This window comes from Manacus candei, unplaced genomic scaffold, assembly GCF_025592945.1.
Source record: "Manacus candei isolate 608988 ecotype Guabito, Panama unplaced genomic scaffold, ASM2559294v1 h1tg000018l, whole genome shotgun sequence".
Taxonomy (NCBI): domain Eukaryota; kingdom Metazoa; phylum Chordata; class Aves; order Passeriformes; family Pipridae; genus Manacus; species Manacus candei.
The window spans coordinates 21,356,102-21,375,213 of NW_026138066.1; the positions used below are offsets into that span (position 1 = coordinate 21,356,102).

Sequence of the window (19,112 nt, forward strand, 5' to 3'; positions counted from 1 at the left end):
ACATGTGGTTATGGGTAAGATAGAGCAGTGTGAAAGATCCAACTGTTTTCCTGAAGAGAGAGACATAAAAGAGGCTGTTCCGCTTCTGAGAAAGATGCACAGCCCGTGGTTCTGCCCACTTGTGGCTCAGCTTATGAAACATTCCTTCTTTCTGACCACCCTCATTGCAGCAGCTCTAAAGGCTGTACTGTTATAATTTTATTTCAAGAGTGGGCAAAGAAGATCAAACAAGTTGCACCAGCACAGGCTGGGAAGCAGCTCTGCAGAGAAGAACCTGGGGGTCGTGGTGGACAACAAGCTGCTCACAAGGGGACCTCATCAATGCTGTCAGTACCTGAAGGGAGGTGCCAGAGGATGGACCAGGCTCTGCTCCGGGGTGCTGAGCAACAGGACAAGAGGCAATGGGCAGAAACTGATGCACAGAAAATTCTACCTGAGCATAAGGAAGAACTTCTGTACTGTGTGGGTGACCGTGCACAGGAACAGGTTGCCCAGAGATGTTGTGGAGTCTCCCTCACTGGACATACTCAAGAACTATCTGGACACAATCCTGTGCAGTGTGATCTGGGATGCCCCTGTTTGAGGGAGGGAGGTGGGACCAGATGATCCACTGTGGTCCCTTCCAACCTGACCCATTCTGTGACTCTGTGAAATAAGAAATGGTGGAAGAAAGTGAATGGTACTCACAATTTCATTGTAAGTAGGGTCAGAGCTTTTTGGAGCTGTTCTTGTTTTCCTTCGGCTGGCCTCATAAGGATCTGGCAGAAGATAAAATTCAGCATGTGCACTTGGGGCAGAGCCATCTGGGAGGTGCTGAAAAACAAAAAGGTCATAATATGAATGCTCACGTTCTAGCAAAGAAAACAAATAAAAAGTACCAAATGAAATCTGGATTTTAGGCAGACACAGAAACATGTTAGATTCTCAGTGTTCTCTTGGCTAAATTGGAGTGCTAGTGCAGTAAATAACAGGAATTATTAGAATTCAGCTTAAAATTGAATCAATAATAGAAATTAAATAATACAAGGAAAGGTAAAATTGCCTATCTTTAATATTTTACATTCTGATGGAAAAACCCTTAAGCCTCAATCTACTTTAACTCAGCTTAATCTGATACAAAGTCAAGCCCTTCCACTTTCCAGAGCAATGCATTGCCAGAGAAACTGGATTTTAGCCAGTAAGCTCCTACTGATGTTAACTGCTAAGTATCAGTGCTGATGCTGGGTAGAACTGATTGTTTCTAAGGGTGTTTCACAGAACATATTACTATAGAAGATCCAGGAGCAGTTCCTGCAGCAATATGGGCAGAACAGGATTGTTATAACAACAGTCTTTCCAATCTCACCCATCACACAGCTGCAATCTCTCTTTAATTTTCCAGTTCAGGTTACTGAACTATATTCCAGATATTCCATCTTATGGTAGCTACTCGAGATCACAGCCAATCTATTAACCAGGCTCAGTCATAACCCAGTGCTGGTGGGTGGAGAGTTTTTTGATAACTTCTGAGGAGCTGTAAGGTTATTCGTAAAGGAGCATTACAACTACTCAGAAAACACATTGTTATTACTTGAGGCTTCAAAAGAACACACAAGAAACATACTAATGAAAAACCATGGAGCAGGTATTTTGCCAGCACATGTCACTTAATGCTTCCCTTATAATTAAGCACAAACCCTTGTGTTGGTTACACAGTATACAAACAGAAAGCACAAAATGGGACATATCAAAATATCAGTCATTTTAATCATATAATCAGCATTTTAAGCAGCAGGTTTACCTGGCAGCTCACAGGCAATCCAGTGAGAGGATTCAATTAGAAACACAGGAGAAGAGATCTTAAAACATTTGTAACCAATGAACCCAGAGTATTATACAGCCACTTGCATTTGTATTTCCCATTGTAATTTTACACCTGGCTCACAAGAAAGTAATTTCTCAGATTTTGATTATTCACAGTATGTGTCTGGAAATGTGGGGCTTTCTACAGGCATCATCAACAACATATCCCTGGGATAGGAGAAACCACTGTCTCTAAGCAATAAATAACTTCTCTATCGGGAAGAAAAACACTGCTTGTGGGTGTGAGCAACCAGTGCTTGCACAACAAACCTCTGATTTTCGTTATCTGAAGTGATCCTTCAAGGGAAATGATGTGGCCAACTGCAAAGCTCATTATTGCTATCGTTAACACTACACAGCATCAAAGGATGCACTACTCAAATCATTACATATTGTCAGCACCACGTGAGTGATTAATATTACTATTGCTAAGCCCCCCAGAGTACATCTGATTTAAAATACCCATGGGATTTAGATAGATGGGATTCAATGGCTGACATAAGAAAGCCATTAAAGGGCAGTGAAAGCAATGGGTATTTTCCTAGGGCAGAGTAGCTTGTTGCTAATGCAGGATTTATAACTCACACTGCCCATTTGAAAGCACATCTCTGTTGATCTAGGACTGCACTAAAATTTCAATTGAGGGTTACAAGTAACAGTAAATTGAACATCTCTTAAAAATCAGGAAGGAGAAAGAAATGTAGCTTTAAATACCAGTTCAAGCAAGCAGGATCGTAACTGTAATCAAGCTCTTCCCTTCTCAATGAATAGGTAAATATCACTGTAACTTGAAGCTCAACTCAGTTGTTTCAGACAAAGAAAGGAACTTGGTTAAATAAAAAGGAAAAAAAAAGGGTCACTCTTGACTAAGACCTTATCAGCACAACTGCTGAGGCCCAGCACGGAAATACAGCACGGGGAGAGTCCCATAAAATGTCAGGCTTTATGAATCATCCCAGCAGTGTATTGCCTAACCAGGGACCATGCCAGAGTTGATTCTGAAAGCTGAGGTCAGCAGCAGCCGCCAAGGGCAGCAGGCTGAGGAGCCCAGGCAGCAGGTAACAGGCTACAAAGGTAACGTGGCTGCAGCTATCCTGTCCCCTCCTGTTGAGCTGCCCAGATAGGACAGGGTGTAGGCACAAGTGCTGTGCCCCACTGCACACCCCCAGACAGCAAGGGCACAGATCATGGCAGCGTTGTTTGAATTGGAAACAGGCTCAGCCTGACATTCACCTGCCAGGGAAAGAATACAAGCTGATTGCCATGAGATTGCTTAACGGGACCTGGGCATCGAAAAGAAGTCAGGTAAAAATTGTCACTATGCCTTTGAGTTGCTCTTTGGCATATTACCCACCCTTCAGCCAACTAACCTTCCTCCGTAGCTGACTCCTCCCAAAACTGAAAGAAGGCACTTTGCAGCAGTGCTTTGGCCATGTGAAACAGGGATTGAAAACTGCTTCCTCGCTTTTCCTTTGAATTTAGCTAAATACATGCTGAAAGAGGCGAGTGGGAGGAGAGGGTCAAGAGAGAAAATTCAAAAAAGAGAATATTTTAGCGATTCAGAGGGGGAAAACTCGAGGTAGAGTAGCTGCCCTGGGATATTTCAGAACTAAAATAAAGCTGCTTTTCATGAATAGTAGCAATCAGCAGCCAGAGCGTTAGAGGTAATTTGAACTGCAGCCACCTGAATTCCAACTAGAGATCTTAGTTCTGGTTGTTGGGTGTTGGTTTTCTCCCTCTCCCCTGCTTTACAGGTGACATTTTCCCACTTCATCTTCCCTTGCCAAAGAGGCCACTCCAAATTCCACAACTGTCCCAGTTCTCCATTTGCAGTGGCACCGTTGTGCCATCAAACAAGGGAAAAAGTTTCAGCTGAGCACTCTTCCAGCCTGATCACATCTCCCACTTCTCAGCCGCCCTCCCCTGACTCCTGCTACGACACAACACATCTAATTAGGGGCTCCAACTGTTAAAAAGGTTCTGTCCCACCACACACTTATAATTCAAAACTACAGATTAAGAGCACATATAACCAAGCCATGGCCTTACAAGAGCAGAATACGGGTAGCTTGTATAATAAGTTTATGCTGGTTTCTCCTTAGATTGGCACAACAGTTGAACTTTTTTTTTTTGTGAAGAGCCTGCTTCACCACAGGATTTATTGAGGCAAGACTTTGCAGTGGAAGGAGCTGTACTTTGCTAGACACTCCATGGCAGGGACAAGGAGTGACCTTGGCAGCTTGACAATCATAGTGCAAAAACAAGAGTGGGATTAACACGGCAGAAATATCTTTTTAAATCTTAAGTAGGTGGAATTTGAAGTTTTATTAAGACATAGCAGGCAAAAAACCTCAAGGTTTCGGGCAAGCTAGTTCTTTCCCAGGTGTCATATATGAGTTGAGCATTGAATTAAAGAAGAATGAAGAATAAAGGAAAAATGGAGAAAACGTCAGAAATATTGTTTTTATTAAAGATTATGTCTTCTGTCACGTTCAGTGAGTAAACTCCCTGTCCTTTCACTTCTAACTGAGACTGCATTGGCACATTTATAAATTTAGATAAACATGAAGAATGCCTGACCCAAATCACAGAATCATGGACTGGGTCAGGTTGGAAGGGATCACAGTAGGTCATCTGGTCCAACCTCCTGCTCAGGCAGGGTCATCCCAGAGCACATGGCACAGGATTGCATCCAGATGGTTCTGGAATATCTCCAGTGAGGGAGACTCTACACCCTCTCTGGGCAATCTGTTCCAGTGCTCAGTCACTGCACAGTAAAGTTCATCCTCATTTTCAGGTGGAACTTCTGCCTCTGCACCAAAGAGAACCTGTTCTGGTGAGCCCATTGTAAACAGAGTGAGATTTCTAGCAGGCTTACAAGTAATTCTGAAATCCAGCGAAAACCCTTTTTGTTATTATTAAAGAATAAAAAAAAATCACTGATTTCTGTCCATAGTCCAGTCCAGAAGGAAAATCAAAGGGTACCTTGGCAATGACATTCTGTGCTTTACTCTGCAAAACCTTTATAGCTTGAATGAACTTGTGATCAAGCAAACAGAAAAAAATCCAAAGTTTTAGATTGAATTCTATTTGTGTTTCATTCTGTAGTCATTTCATTAACCCCAAAATAAAGGGTTTTTACTTCCTTCAGAAGAAGCTAATCCCAATTTAAATTACTGTCTTAAATCTTTGATTGTGTATGCTTGCGAATAAATCCAAGCCATAAAAATCTGTAAGGCTGGACAGATACAAAACCAAGCTCCCAACAGAACTACCATAGCTCCCCTTGATATGCCTGGGGACAAAATAACCACAAAAAACCCACTGATTTTGATCTACCAATAAAAAAAATTTGAATTTAGGAGCTGACTCCCTGTGCTTCCTTCAAATACAACCAAGTGATGATGGAATGATTTTCTCAGAGAATGACCAGCCTACCTGACCTTGATAATGACAGGTGTTTTTAAGGAACTCATTTACAATTGCCTGTATATATGTTTAAAAAAGTAGTTTATTTTATTTTTTTCTTCTAAAGTCGGGCAGAAGGTGATAGAAATACTTAAGAATGAGTAGAAGTGAGGGAGAGGAAATAACAGTCTGGATTTACTACTTTCCACATCTCTAATTCAGTACAGACCTGTATCTGTTATGGCTGTGTTCCATTTTTCATTTCAATATTATTTTCCAAAACAAAAAAGTTGATATTTACTTACAGAAACCCACACCTCTGATAGGTTATATCTTGTGTAATTTAATTTTAAATATAGTAGCTGTAGCAGGGAAATAACAGATGAAATTCAATTAATTTTTCCACAAGACTTGCATTATCCTAATGACTTTTCTCCCTTCACCATTACGACAGCTACTAGCTACTTCTAAATTTGCCATATATTAAACTATTTAGTGTTTTGGCAGCCAGTATGAATGTTGGGCCATACCCATGGGAATTTTGAAGAAAGTTTTATGATTTTTAACATATGTACTTTAGCGATAATTTATTGTGAAACGTTTTTAAAACTCACGTCTTCCTAAGTGACATAAAATTTCCTTTTCAGGTGACTTTTTCCTAACATTTAAATCATGCCATCACTTTTTGTTAGTGTTAGACATGCAGATCACCTTTTGTCCTAGAGTGAAACAGATTGATGGCTCCTGAACATTTGATAGTTCCAGCTGCTGTTCTCTTTTTCCCATTTTTCATTTTCAACCATCTTGACAATAAAAAATAATGATCAAAGGTAACATGTATTAACTAATGCCACCTTTTCTCCTTTATAAATAACTTCCCTTCTTCCCTAAAAAATTAATTTCCTGGACATTTTAAAATCTCAGTTGCTTTCTTCCTGTTCTTCAGTGAAAAAAAAAAAAGATATCCAGCCTTTAGAAAGACTCCCATTACAGCTACTGCCCCCAAATAAAAATAATTCACTTTGTCCAGTAGTTTCCTTAGTTTTCCTATACTTTACCTTCATCTTGTGTTCTTACATACACCACCATGAGATTATTTACATAGCGAAGGACTGCAAAATATTCCTTAATGTTTAATATCAAGACATCTTTACCCCTTTAAAAACCATATCACTATAACAAATGGTTAGAAAAAACCTTCACAGCTACAAAGCAAAATGTCTGTATAAGAAGCGTAGACATTAGGTGGATTTGATTATCATCCAATAAAGGAGGATTAGAAAAAAATCCACAGAAGAAATCAGCCTTGCACCGCAGTAACCTTTATAAATTACTATCTGCCTCTAGACTTAAATTAAAATTAGTAAGAAATGTGGAAAAGCCATCACTGCTGCTACATTGTCTTTCACTTTCTCCGAGTCCCTGTGTAACTTCACAGAGAAAGGCTAAATCCTGTCTTCCAAAGTTGTAGCCTAATTAGCAAATACAGCCTCTGTCTAAGGAAAAGAGAACATCCTCTGGGCTACTTCTAAACTTAAAGAGCTGAGAAACTGGTATATTACAAAGCAAGAGGTGCCTTCAAAAACAGATTAATAAGATATATAAACCTTCAGGAGAAACAGGATTGCTGTGTGAACAGGTGGCTGTGTTGCTACTTCATCAATCCTAACGCGGGACCAAAGATCCTTCTTTGTTTCTCCTCTGGGCTCTGCATGTCCCAAAGCACTGAACATCTCTATTCCACTCTGCTACCAGGCTTTTAATTTTCCTCTCACAAAATATCTTCAAACTGCTTCAAAGAAAATTAAAAATAAAATCACATTTGCAGTAACCACATAATAATTACAAAAGAAGACAATCCACTATATCACTATGGTGCACCCTGCACTCTCTGCTATTGGCAAGACAAATCACAAAAGCAACTGGCCAAAAGGGATTGCACAAATAAGGTATTTTTTTTTTCCCAAACAACTGCTTTTTGCACTTAAAATTAAAAAATACTTTACTGCTTCTCTACAAGATAGGAATTATTGTATTACATTCTCTGATACAATTTTTTTCCATTTTCTCTCTGAAATACCTCATTCCTTTTCCTAAGTTCTTTCCTTTTTGATGCATGCATCTGGGTATGTAATAAAGAGAGAAGACACACTGTGGCAGAGGTCACTGACATGGAGGTCAGGCAACCAAAAAAGAAATTAGCTTTATCTCAATTTAATGCGGGGAAACAAAAAGATAAGTTGGTTTTAGAACAACATATATTTTGCTGTCAGGAAAGTTCTAGAAAGCATTTTTTGAGCAGGCATTTTCTACCTTTCAGAAATCTGGCAGTGTCAGTGGAAGGAACCTCCAGATGGCTTTGTCATTTACTATGATAAAAATGCAGAGATGCTCCATCCATGTTGTTGACTTGAATATCCAAATACAGCTTATGTCCAGTATCTTCAGCTTCCCCATCAGCCCACCTGTAGTACAATAGCCAGGACTTGGGCAGCCTGGCTTTACACCTCATTCCTGGCAGGGAGAACTGTGCCAGCAAAAACAGGGTCTAGAGCTGTCCTGAGCCACAAAATCTGTAAAGAGCAACCCAACAACCAACACTCTCCAAGGTCACTGAGAGGGAAAGCAAGCACCTCAGCTAACACACTGCAATGAGCACACCAGTCCTGGGCAGAATATCCCAGTGCTGACCTGTCCTGGTGTGCACATAAGGTGGGTATATAAGTGCCCTGTGAAGTCTCAGCTGATCTCTTGTCATGCTGTTGAGGAGGGAGGCCAGAAGGAGATTCAACCTGTTGTACTGTGGGCATCTCCTGGCTTGGCTTGGTTAAATTGCCCACATGTTGGTGCCTGGCCCAATTTGAAGCACAAAAGATGCTTGAGATATCTGCTTAAACTGTCAGATATGACACAGGCCCTCCTCTTCTGCAGTGGCAGCTGGAGGCCAGATGGGACATGTTCAGTCATCTCCTGTAGACTCAGGAAAATGGAGTTTAGGTCTCCACTGATCAAATGAGAGCTTAGTCATCTAGACAAGGATCCAGCTTCTAAAATGCTGCTGCCTCATGTCACCACGGATGACAGAAGGTGTGTATGCAGCTGGAAATATGATATAGGCTTTATGGGAAAATGGACCATCCTGGAGTGGTCACTGGAGGTCAAGCAAAATAATTCATGGTATTGAAAATAACCATGATGAGGCAACTGATCCACCACAATGTGATGGAAATGTGATTCCAGCACACCACGTACATAAGTATCTCAGTTGCAAACTGATTCCCACTCCAGTTACACCAAGGAACACAGACATCGGGATTTTCAAAGTGAAGAAGAACTATTTGTTAAATATTTAACAAAACCAGGTTTGTTCATCTGTTTGTTTTTTAAGGAGAAAGACAGTTCTGGGAAATAGCCTGCATCCCAAAAGACTCAGGGCTTTCTAACAACTATGTAAAACGTTTCTGATCTGCTTCAGTCATTTGAGAGGAAAGCCCATGTAAACCTGCTCAGATGAAGCAAATAAGATGAAAGCTGGCCCGTGATACCCAGAAGGTCATAAGGGTGTCTCTCCCAAGCCTTTATTTCTATAGTGCTCTGGAATCAGAAAGTTACCAAGGCTACAAAAATAATATAAATCATGTGACTGTATAACCAAAGTGTGAATGTACAACTCCCAGTAAAAGATTTGAGAATCACATAGAACACTTTGTTTCTGTAAGAGAAAGAGGTGACATGTTCTAGATTCTTGAATCACACACTGTATACTATCATTAAGTCATTTAACTCCATTTTTCTTTTGCATAGATGAAAGAAATCAAGGTTCAGTCATGCTTTAAAATATTATTATTCTGTGGATAAGCAATGTTGGTGCAGGCTGTATAATGCAGAGAGCAGATTTCATGAACAAGCCTCTGAAGGTTTTATTTCAGAATTACCACCAAACCAACAAGAAACTAAATTCCATTGCTTTCAACCCTGTATTATTGTTGTGCTTGGAACACTTAATTTTCAGATTACTATTTAGTCTCAGAGTCTATGACACTGGCTGAGATAAGACTGATGTAGTTTGACCCTTAGAAACATAGAATTTCTTCTCTTTTGAATAAAGTACAGAGGAGAAAAAGTACTTAAGACAAATTCCCATTTCACTTTGCTTTTGAAAACACTCAGGATTAAAGAGCATTGCTGCCTGTTAGAGGGTATGAAAGAAAATTAGCTTTTGAAAAAAGAAACACAAGCAAATGCTGTTGTTGTTTCTTTTTTTCACATACATATTCTTTTCTCTCCTTGTCTAGGCCCAGATAGTAAGTGAATATAAAAATGCACAAAGAAACAGTGAGACTGTTATCTGTGTCTTCATCCTGTACTATTTTTCTTCTCAATTTCTTAATTAGTTACAAAAGTCTGCATATGCCTGATCCAAAGTATGCTTAATTTCTCAAACTGTACAGAGCTCTCTCCACTTTTCTTTCGATTATTCTAGAGCTTGCCATCTCCCTTTGTAAGAAAGCATTTCACTACATGAGGCATGCAATTTCTGCTCCTTAATTAGCTCTCATTACCTCTACTTACGTTTTTGCTCAGTGTGCTAAATAATTCCTCCTGAACCTTGCTGCCTTCTCCCTTAAATATTTGCACAATTGACTCCTGTCCTTGTTAGTCTGTTCTTAACTAAGTTAAGTTTCAGCAACAATAAATCACTCCTGAAGAATCAATCACTCCTAAGTAACCCTACTGAGAACTGTTCTTTGAACTTGTATTCTAGTTAAAAAAACCATCCTGAGAGAAATATGTTACTATCAAAGCCTTATAAAGATGAACTGCTTTCTTTCTGCACCATGACACCAGGATCTGGCCTTTCTCATTGGCATCTCATAGCAACCTCATGTCTCACCATTTGCTTGTTTTATCTTCACATTACTCTGGGATATAGATCTCTACCTCCCTGAGGAAATACTTTTCATTTGTCCAAGCTGGTTGTAGGGTTCTGGAAATTACTTTTATTCTCTTGATCTTGCTCTGTCTCCACTATTATTTTTAATGTCTTCTTCATTTGCAACCAGTGGCAAATTTAATTTATTTTCACTTTCATCTCCCAGATCACTCATACTATTAAACAGAGCTCACTGTTTGTTGTTGCTTTTTTTTAATCTTATTCAACACATATCAACTATGTAAAGAATTACTTATTTTAAAATGAGCAGTTAGAATTTAGAGCTGAGGCAGTACTGTGACTGTGACAGATTAAAGGGTTTAACAAGAAATAATAACACAACTTTCTGTACAACATATTTGTCAAACACCTTTCATAACAAATATGTTCAAATCCAACAGTAATCCCTGTGCCACAAGAACAGACCTCATCTCTTTCCAATTTAAACTACTGTTGAGTAGTTGCACTCTTTGTTTAGAGGTGTTCAGCTAATTTTAGTCCAAAAGAGAACACAGTCTATCTAAGCTAATTTCCTTTCATTTTAAAAGTAAAAGCATTTCCTATGAATATAAAATTAAATCCAAATTCTTTATAAGCTAGACTAAGTACAACAGCTTTCTCCCTGTGGCTTTTTATTTTGTTTTCCTGTGCCAGTGTAGGGAGAACTTCATCTGAATGCATTACCTCCATCCATCAGCCAGGCTGCTGGTTTCATTCAGTCACTGATGCTCTTTGGATAACTTTTGTTCAGCTCAAAGACATTTTTTTTTCTCTTGTTTCTATCCCAGGATGACCAGGTTTGCCTCCCTATGCAACTTCATTCCAATCCCTGTTGATTGTTCCACGGACTGCAGCAAGGAAAGCAGTATACATTCATAATATTCCGAAAGGATAATGTGGCTTTTTATTTAGCTGGCAGGCATTGCATTGTTGGCAGGTAGTATATATTTTCCATTTAAACCTATATAGTGATAGCCATAAAGTGTAAAAGTTAGTGAGCCCATGAGAGGAACCAACTAACACTGAACAAAAATCCCAACCCTTACCCAAGCAAGCTTGAGACAAAACTCAGCAAAGGCAGAGGAGCATCTACCTGTACTGTATGTGGGATCTTCCCTACAGCCCTGTACCTGCAGGCTTAGTCTTCATCCCTTTGGGTTTGGGAAAGCTTGGCTCTCACCTTTCTTCACAACACATTCAAGCCATCACATCTCACAAACATTTTGGGAAGCAATTTGTACTCGGATGGCGTAGGACACGAAATGGAAAAGAGGCTGGATGTCTGTGTAATCCTAAAGCTGATTACTAATTTGTCACCCACATATCAGCTATCCCAGAATCATTAATCACCAAGAGTGGTACGTGACAGCTTCAGAGTTTTTATAAAAAGAAAGCTGGAAGTAGATTTGCAGAGAACTGTAGGAGTTTATTTTTCTTCCAGCAAATTTTCCCCCTGTAAAATCGGTTCTGAATTCATCACCCACGCATGCTTTCCTGAATTCTAGTAACATTTTACATTTATTGGCATAAGGCTGAGGATAAGTTGGCTTTGTTTCACCTCCCCTCTACCCCTGAGGACTTATTCTGTCCACAAGAAGTAATGGGCAAAAATGTTTAGCAGTGAGGATTGAAAGTTTAGCTGCTTATCTGGGAAAACAGGGGATGCCTGAAGTCATGGCAATGAAATCAGCTGAGAAAGCACACTTCCTCCTGAGCCAACGCTGAAGAGAACCACTGTTCTCTTCTGCTTCTCTGTGAAGCTGGAAAGGAAATATGCTAGCCAAGCTTTTCTGACCTTCCAAAATGGCCATTTCTGTTGCCTCTGCTGTCTCTTGAGCAGTGAGTGAGCCCAGCAGCACCAGCAGGTAGCCTGGCTGTTTCTGGCTGTGTGGAACTAAGCTCGCCCACAGTATGCCCTCTGTGAGACCTGGTAGGGTCTTGGTATCCCCCATTCTCTGTGTTGGTTAATACAGGTGAGCAGAACTGAACTTGAACATTTCAAGTTCAAAACCTATGCGTCTTTCAATTTTCATAAATCCATCTCCACACCTCTTGCACTGATCTACAAGCCTATGCTTTTAAGGCAGACTGTGCTCCTGTTCCTGCCTACTGCTGCTTTCCTGGGTATTGTGCTGCCACAACTGGACTGTTTCTGCTCTTGGCTAACAAATCCTTTCAGATGCCAAAACAAACCTCCCCTGGGCTCCTGTGTATTCCTCCTAAGACCACTTAGTGTGCTTTGCCAGGCACTGTGCTACTGTATGTGCAGAATAAGCCTGCCCTGTCTCATCCCCTCCAGCTGCCACATCCTCCATGACTCCAGAGGCAAACTCTCCAGGCCTCTATGGTTTTCACCGCTACACAAATGTTTCCTTTTATCCCAGCCTCAATTTATCAAGGCAATACTGCCTGTACTCCCTATGCAGTATAGCCCAGTGTTGCACCATCTGCCTTTGAGAGGAGCAAGCAATGCCCCAAGAGACTGACTTACAATTATGGATAGATATGTTTGGAAAATTTCATTTTATTACCATCATGGCTTTTGTATGTTTGAAAATTGGATTTAAAGTTTTTTTCCTCAGCAGTCATGGTGATGCCATTCAAATCATAAGCAGAAGCAGTAAGCCAGCTGACTTACAGAATCACAGAATTCAAATGAAACCATGAATTGCTGAGGGAAATCTTGAGACTGAAACATTTTTAGTATCTTATAAATATCTGTTTAACAGAACTTGTCTTCATTGTGCACCCACAGTCTTAAACTGTAGGCAAACATTAACAACCAGTCTTAACATCTCTGTGTTCAAACAGTGCCTTGGCTGCAAGTATTTTCTCAGTGAAAAAATACAGCCTATTCTTTACAGGAGGTTCAGTTAGATTAATGGGCCTTTCCAGTCACAAAATCTATAAAGCTGTTCTTTTCCATTATTTGTCTCTGAAGAATTTTTTGATAGAGTTTTCTTCAAGCAGGACAGGCTTTCCTAACAGGAAAAACTCCTGCAAAGCTATAGCATTGTAGTCTTTTGGCTTCCTCCTTTAAAGAACCCGTATGACACTTGACAGTGGCCATAAACACCAGCTCTTTAGGGAGTCTCTTGTGCATTATATATCAATATAGGATTTTCATGGCAGGATCTAGATGTCCTATTAAAACCCCTAGAAGTAAACTCACACAAATACTAAATAAAATTTATTTGCATGGATCAAAAATCTCTATCACAATTTCTGTCAGTTCTACGAAGCTACATTTGGGATTAATTTGGCCCACTACAATTATTTTCACATCTGAACACATCATAAAACCTCTTTATAGAGATAAATTAAATAGGGAAGAGCAGCACAAAAATTATTTACTATAAATTCTGAAATAAAACAAGATAGCAAAGTAATCTCTGCACAGATGAACCACTAAAATATAATTAGTGAGACTCTGCAAAAGGCAGAATATACCTGAAATAGCTTTAACACGTCTTGAATAAGATATGATCTTGGCATGCTTTTAAAATCCCTGTTCAGGTCAACCAAAAAAAAAGGCAAGGCAAAAAGGCAAGGCAAGGCAAGACAAAAGAAAAGATAGCACGTCAGAGAGATGGACTATATGACTGGAAAGCACAGAATATTAGTAATAGGATTAAGAACCTTTCTATTATAGGTTGCTAGTCTGAAGGTAGTCCAGTAGCACTGTACCCCGAAGCAGTACAATTTCATATTTCAGATCAGATGTTGAAGGATGGATGGCCAGATGGAAGGAAAGAATTGGAAGTCCAGGATTTAAAAGCATCATTGCCTAAGTTAGGCTGCCAAAACAATGACCTTATTTTCAAGTCATGAATCATGGCCAGTCTTACTGAATGGGGCTCCTACCACTTCTCTGCAAACTCACTAAAATGGATTTGATTTAAGTTGCCTACTTACAAAAGCAGACAATAACTTAAAGTTGTATTGCCCATTTCCATAAAATGAAAAGAACTGAACTCTGAATGAAGAAATAAAGAGAAAGACTAATTCCAACCCCTGTAACTCTCTGCATCCCCACATTCTCTCCTTAAACACCCAATGACATCATCAGCATGGCAAACACTTAAATATGCCCCTCCCACTAGAACTTTACCAGAAGTTTATCAAAGTCATTTACATTTAAAAAGCACAACAGAAAAAAAAAAAAAGAGGGTCTTATGATACATCCTGAAGGTAAAGTTTGTACAAATTGGACCTGTCAGCGGAGGCTGATTTCTTCTGTCAAGGCAGCACACAGGAAACAGAAATCAAGTCTCAGGACAGAGATGTATTGAATGTTACAGATCAAAATGAACGTGCTTGAGTTGCAATTCAGAAGCCAGAGCGGCCAACAGAGAACAGTAAGAGCTACATAAGCCTCATGTGTATCATACAACTAATTAAACATTCAGCCTTATTTTATTACTGGCTGGTGCTCACATAAACTTCTTAGTTTGGGAAAGCGACAGCAATCCAGTTTGGGATGGAGGGGGCATCGGTGTATGCAATCAGAACCCACAACAATTAATAAATGCTTTAGTCCCCTAGCTAAACAAAGATAGGGTCTCTTGCCACAGCCATTACTTGAGACATGAGCCACTGGGAATTCAAGAGCACATCTGGGTGCTGAACTCGTTACAGAACAGTCGACACGCTCCTTCAGCCGAGAGACTGCACATGGCCCAGGAAGATCTCTCACGACACCTTCATCAGCCAGTTCCACCTGCCTCGTGCTGCAGGAGCACTACCAGCTTCCCCCTCCCATAGCCTGGCTCCAGGAATGCACAGCATTTACCTCCCTGACAGAGACTGTGCTACAAAGCTGAGCGTCGCAGAGAACGACATTGCTGCTTAAAACACACCACTGCTTCCTCTGCTGAGCTCTGCCCTGCTCGTAGGCAGCCGTGCTAGACTAGAAGGAAATGTATGGATAACCAATCCATAATGCCAGACTGACATGCTGAGGGGGTGAACACAACCCCTCCTCAATATCTGTGTGACCTTCTTATTTGGCAGTATTTCTCCTGAGGGTGGACACGAGCAATTTTAAACTACCTGGTCTGAGACCTTGGGTTCTCCCCACGTGGTCACAATCAAAGACAGTTCAGATACTGCCTGTGTGAAGTAGCCTGGTTTTACTTATGTAAACAGGGCTTCACTTAATGAGACCAAAGCTGTATTACAAAAAGTCATGCGGTGGTGTGATGCCCTGTGTCTGACTGGTGTCAAAATGTGTCAGCTGAGAGGCCAAAACAGTATCAGAATTGGTTTTCATGGAAAAGGTCATTACCAGCCACCAAGGAAATCCAGTTTCCGTATCTGTCCCACATCTGTAACCATACTCAGTGAGCTCAAAGGAAAAAAAAAACCCAATTGCTAAATAGTGACAGAACAGCATTGTCATTACTTTGAGCTAAAATTAGTTATCCCAGAAAGAGTGTTTGAAGATTAATGTTTTCACAGCACTCTGCAAATGCAAGGACTTACGAACTATACATCACAACAAAAGTACTCACAATGTTCCTCATGTGTTTCAACATTATTGTCAGGCGTGTGTTCTCGTAGGATATGACTAACTGTACTCCAGGCTTATGACCAGTTGACTGAGGACCTAAAAAAGGACAGATAGTTTGATTTTTTTAGTTAACAGCTCAGAGGAAGTTGATCTGTAAAATACTGAAGTACATCCTAACTAATATATAAAAAGAACCTACTGCATGTTTAAATCAGGGATGAAATTAGGACACAGATAAGGAGTGGGATGGAAGAAAGTGGTCTGACATGCAGTGCTCATTTTCTTTCCTGTTTATGAACTGACAGTAAAATTTTTTTGTTTTCTAATTGCCATCAATCTGAAATTCAGTGGGAAATTTATGCTTGAGTGACAAATAATTGGGTTGGTTTTTTGGCAGTCATTGATGACACTATTCACTATTGATGCAATTCTCTTGTCTGGTTAAAAACACCGGATTTTTTTTCTTTTTTCAGTTCCCAACAGAACAGAAAAAAAACTAAAAAAGGAAAGAAAAAAGAGCAAGTTTCCTGACTAGTTCCAAAACAAATTAGAGAAACAACATCTGCATCTATCATATATAAATTCTCCCTTCCTCATTGTGTACTTTTACTGTTCCAGGCTGTTTTTCATGCAACCCATTGCCTTCACAGATTTTTCCACTAAAATGCACTTAAAGAGCTTGATTCCACTCCCACTGGAAAAAAAACATTTTTCATTTTCCAGGCTAGAAGGATCAGTCTCATAATGCAGAAGAAATGACTAAGCATGTCCTGTTCCATCTTTCTGCTGGAGGCACTGAGCCAGCTTGTCCTCACTGCCAAAAAGGTGTGTCCTTGAAGCTGGGTAAGTAAGGTGGTTTACCTGCCCTGCAGGGACAGGAAAGAAAATACAGGTGCCTTTTACCACAGTAAACCAGGTAGTGGTGAACACAACCCCTCCTCAATATCTGTGTGACCTTCTTATTTGGCTGAGTTTCTTCTGAGGGTGGACATGAGCAATTTTAAACTACCTGGTCTGAGACCTTGGGTTCTCCCCACGTGGTCACAATCAAAGACAGTCCAGATACTGCCTGTGTGAAGTAGCCTGGTTTTATTTATGCAAACAGGGCTTCACTTAATGAGACCAAAGCTGTATTACAAACAAGTATTAGGTATTTACTGCACTTGAAAAAGTAAGAACTCAGTCCTGCTAACCTTATGACAAAACAGTGATGTCTCATGAGCTGGGCTCTGCTCTCCTGCCTCCCCATTCAAGAAGTGGTTGAGCTTGAGACCTCAGTCAGAGAAGTCCTGCTCCCCTGCACGTACCTTGGGATCTGTCACTGACACACAGTCCTTAAACCCACCACAGGGTGAGATAATGACACGAGACAATATAGTAGCAATTAATCCTTTAAATGGAAACATACCTTCTAAGAAGCAGAAGGAATGAGAAAGGATGATGAAAATGAAAGAACAACCATCATGCACGAGGGTTGTGAGCTGTCAGCAAGAGGCTTTTCAGAGAGCATCAGGACTGTTGACCCTCAGCAGCAGGCAGGGTTCTCACATCTCCCTTCCAGCCTCAGCAGACACCTCTACACTCTCTGTTGCACTCTTGCTCTCTCTGTCCCACACGTGCACCAGGGCTCTCACAGCCAGCACTGTGAGAGCAAGAAATCAAACTCCCCCTCCTCAGCCTCTCCTCTCAAAGGGGAACTTATAATGAACAAGCCACACTGGCTGTATTTTTCCGAAGAAACCAAATGTGTAACCTCTGGAGTGAACAGAGGCTAAAATAACCACTAAGCAGACAGAATGACAGTGGTGTCATGTACTACTGACAACCAGAGCACCAGTGCAATTGCCATTTATCTCAAGGAAAGGAACTCAAATGAATTAAAAATAACACACAAATGCCATAACATAATTTTTCCAGGCAGCCCTGGATATCAGCACTTCTGAGTTTCTGATGTTTGGAATGGAATTTGAGAATATGAATCCATCTCCAATTTCTTCCCTTTAGAGATGATAAAAATACATTTTTAATCACATCCTAATTAAAGAAGGGCCTGAAATACTCTTGAAGAATTGAAATCTTACAAAGAAATCACTAAGCTGGGACTTAGAACACTGAGTTGCAGCTCTTCATTTGTTATTCTCCCTTATGAACCTTGACGAATCACTTGGCAAGACTGTACCTTATTTCATTTTCTTGTGGCATGCAAATAAGAACAGGGAGGGATAGGGAATGAAAACTCCATGAACCAGACAATGCTGAGTTTTTTCCAGGGTAAGAAGAAGCCCAGAAAAATCAGTTCATCCCCTCTTCATGCAAAGTCACTTTACCAAGTTGTTTTTTTTTTTTTAAAGCTCTGAGTCCTTTTGCCTTTAAGCTGCAACAGGAAATGTAGAATCCTAGACCATTACACATGGTATAACACAAGGGGAGTTGTGTTTTAGTGTAAGGGCACAATTCACCTGCGGGGCTCTGTTAATTTGTGAGTTGCAGTGACTCACCCTGAGCAGTTAAGCATTTCAGAGGCTAAATTACATCATCAGAATCCATCTGATCCCTGTGCCTTCCCCCTCCTACCAGCACTACCAGCACCTTTTTTCACATTACTTAAGTTTTCCAGTGTGGTGCTTATACCCAGTCAAGGAATTTCTCTGTGGGAATTGTCCATTTATTTATTTATTTATTTATTTATTTATTTATTTATTTATTTTAAAATAACAAATGCAAATAAGTTTCTAACCAAGCTGAAATTCATGAGAAACATGGGAGGGGAAAATGCATTTCTAGCTGAATATGTAAAATGAAGTCTGAAACAGACTCTATGGGATGATAACTACTAAAATATTTGCTCTTACTATGTGATAAATAGAGAACAAATGAAAAAAAATAAAAGGAAGAGAAAGAAAAAAAAAGAGAGCATGGGAAATCTGATAAAAATGGAAGAAACATCTTTCACTTATAATAAAAACGAGTTACTCTTAGCGGGTATATTTTAGTTTTTCCCACACTCAGTGCTAAGTCATGGCCTCTCTGAAGTCCAGGTGATTTTAGCTTCAAATGATAATAGAATACAAATACAATAATTACTTCTGCTCTATCCAGTTTGGGCAGATGGACTTGAACTCAGGCCCTGCATTTTTAGGAAGTGTCATGCTCTACTTGCACTCCATTATAGACAAAGACCAAATGCTGCTCTGTTGTAGATACAGGACAAAGCTGCACTGACTACAGCTGAAGCAAGATTCCCCTCCCAGGGATTGATTTTCCCTCGCTGGTGTCAATGCAAAAGCTGACAAACACCCAATGAGAACCCAAAAAACCTCAAACACTCTGCCAGTTTATAATCTCTTATCAAGTAACATAAACACAAGAAAACTGTGAGTCCTTTCATCTTTTCAAATGACAAAATGAAGGCAATTG

The 19,112-nt window shown here is 40.1% G+C and overlaps 1 protein-coding gene across 4 annotated transcripts in view; it reads right to left on the bottom strand.

Annotated features, from left to right (window-relative positions):
- The window catches only part of PIK3C2G (phosphatidylinositol-4-phosphate 3-kinase catalytic subunit type 2 gamma), a 206,915-nt gene that overhangs the window by 9,747 nt on the left and 178,056 nt on the right, over positions 1-19,112 (bottom strand). For all 4 annotated transcript variants that reach the window (XM_051784414.1, XM_051784415.1, XM_051784417.1 and 1 more), the window contains 2 exons: positions 15,697-15,791; positions 688-813 (listed from right to left, as the gene is read on the bottom strand). In XM_051784414.1, coding sequence (XP_051640374.1) covers positions 688-813; positions 15,697-15,791 — 221 coding nt within the window. The remainder of the gene's footprint in view (positions 1-687; positions 814-15,696; positions 15,792-19,112) is intronic.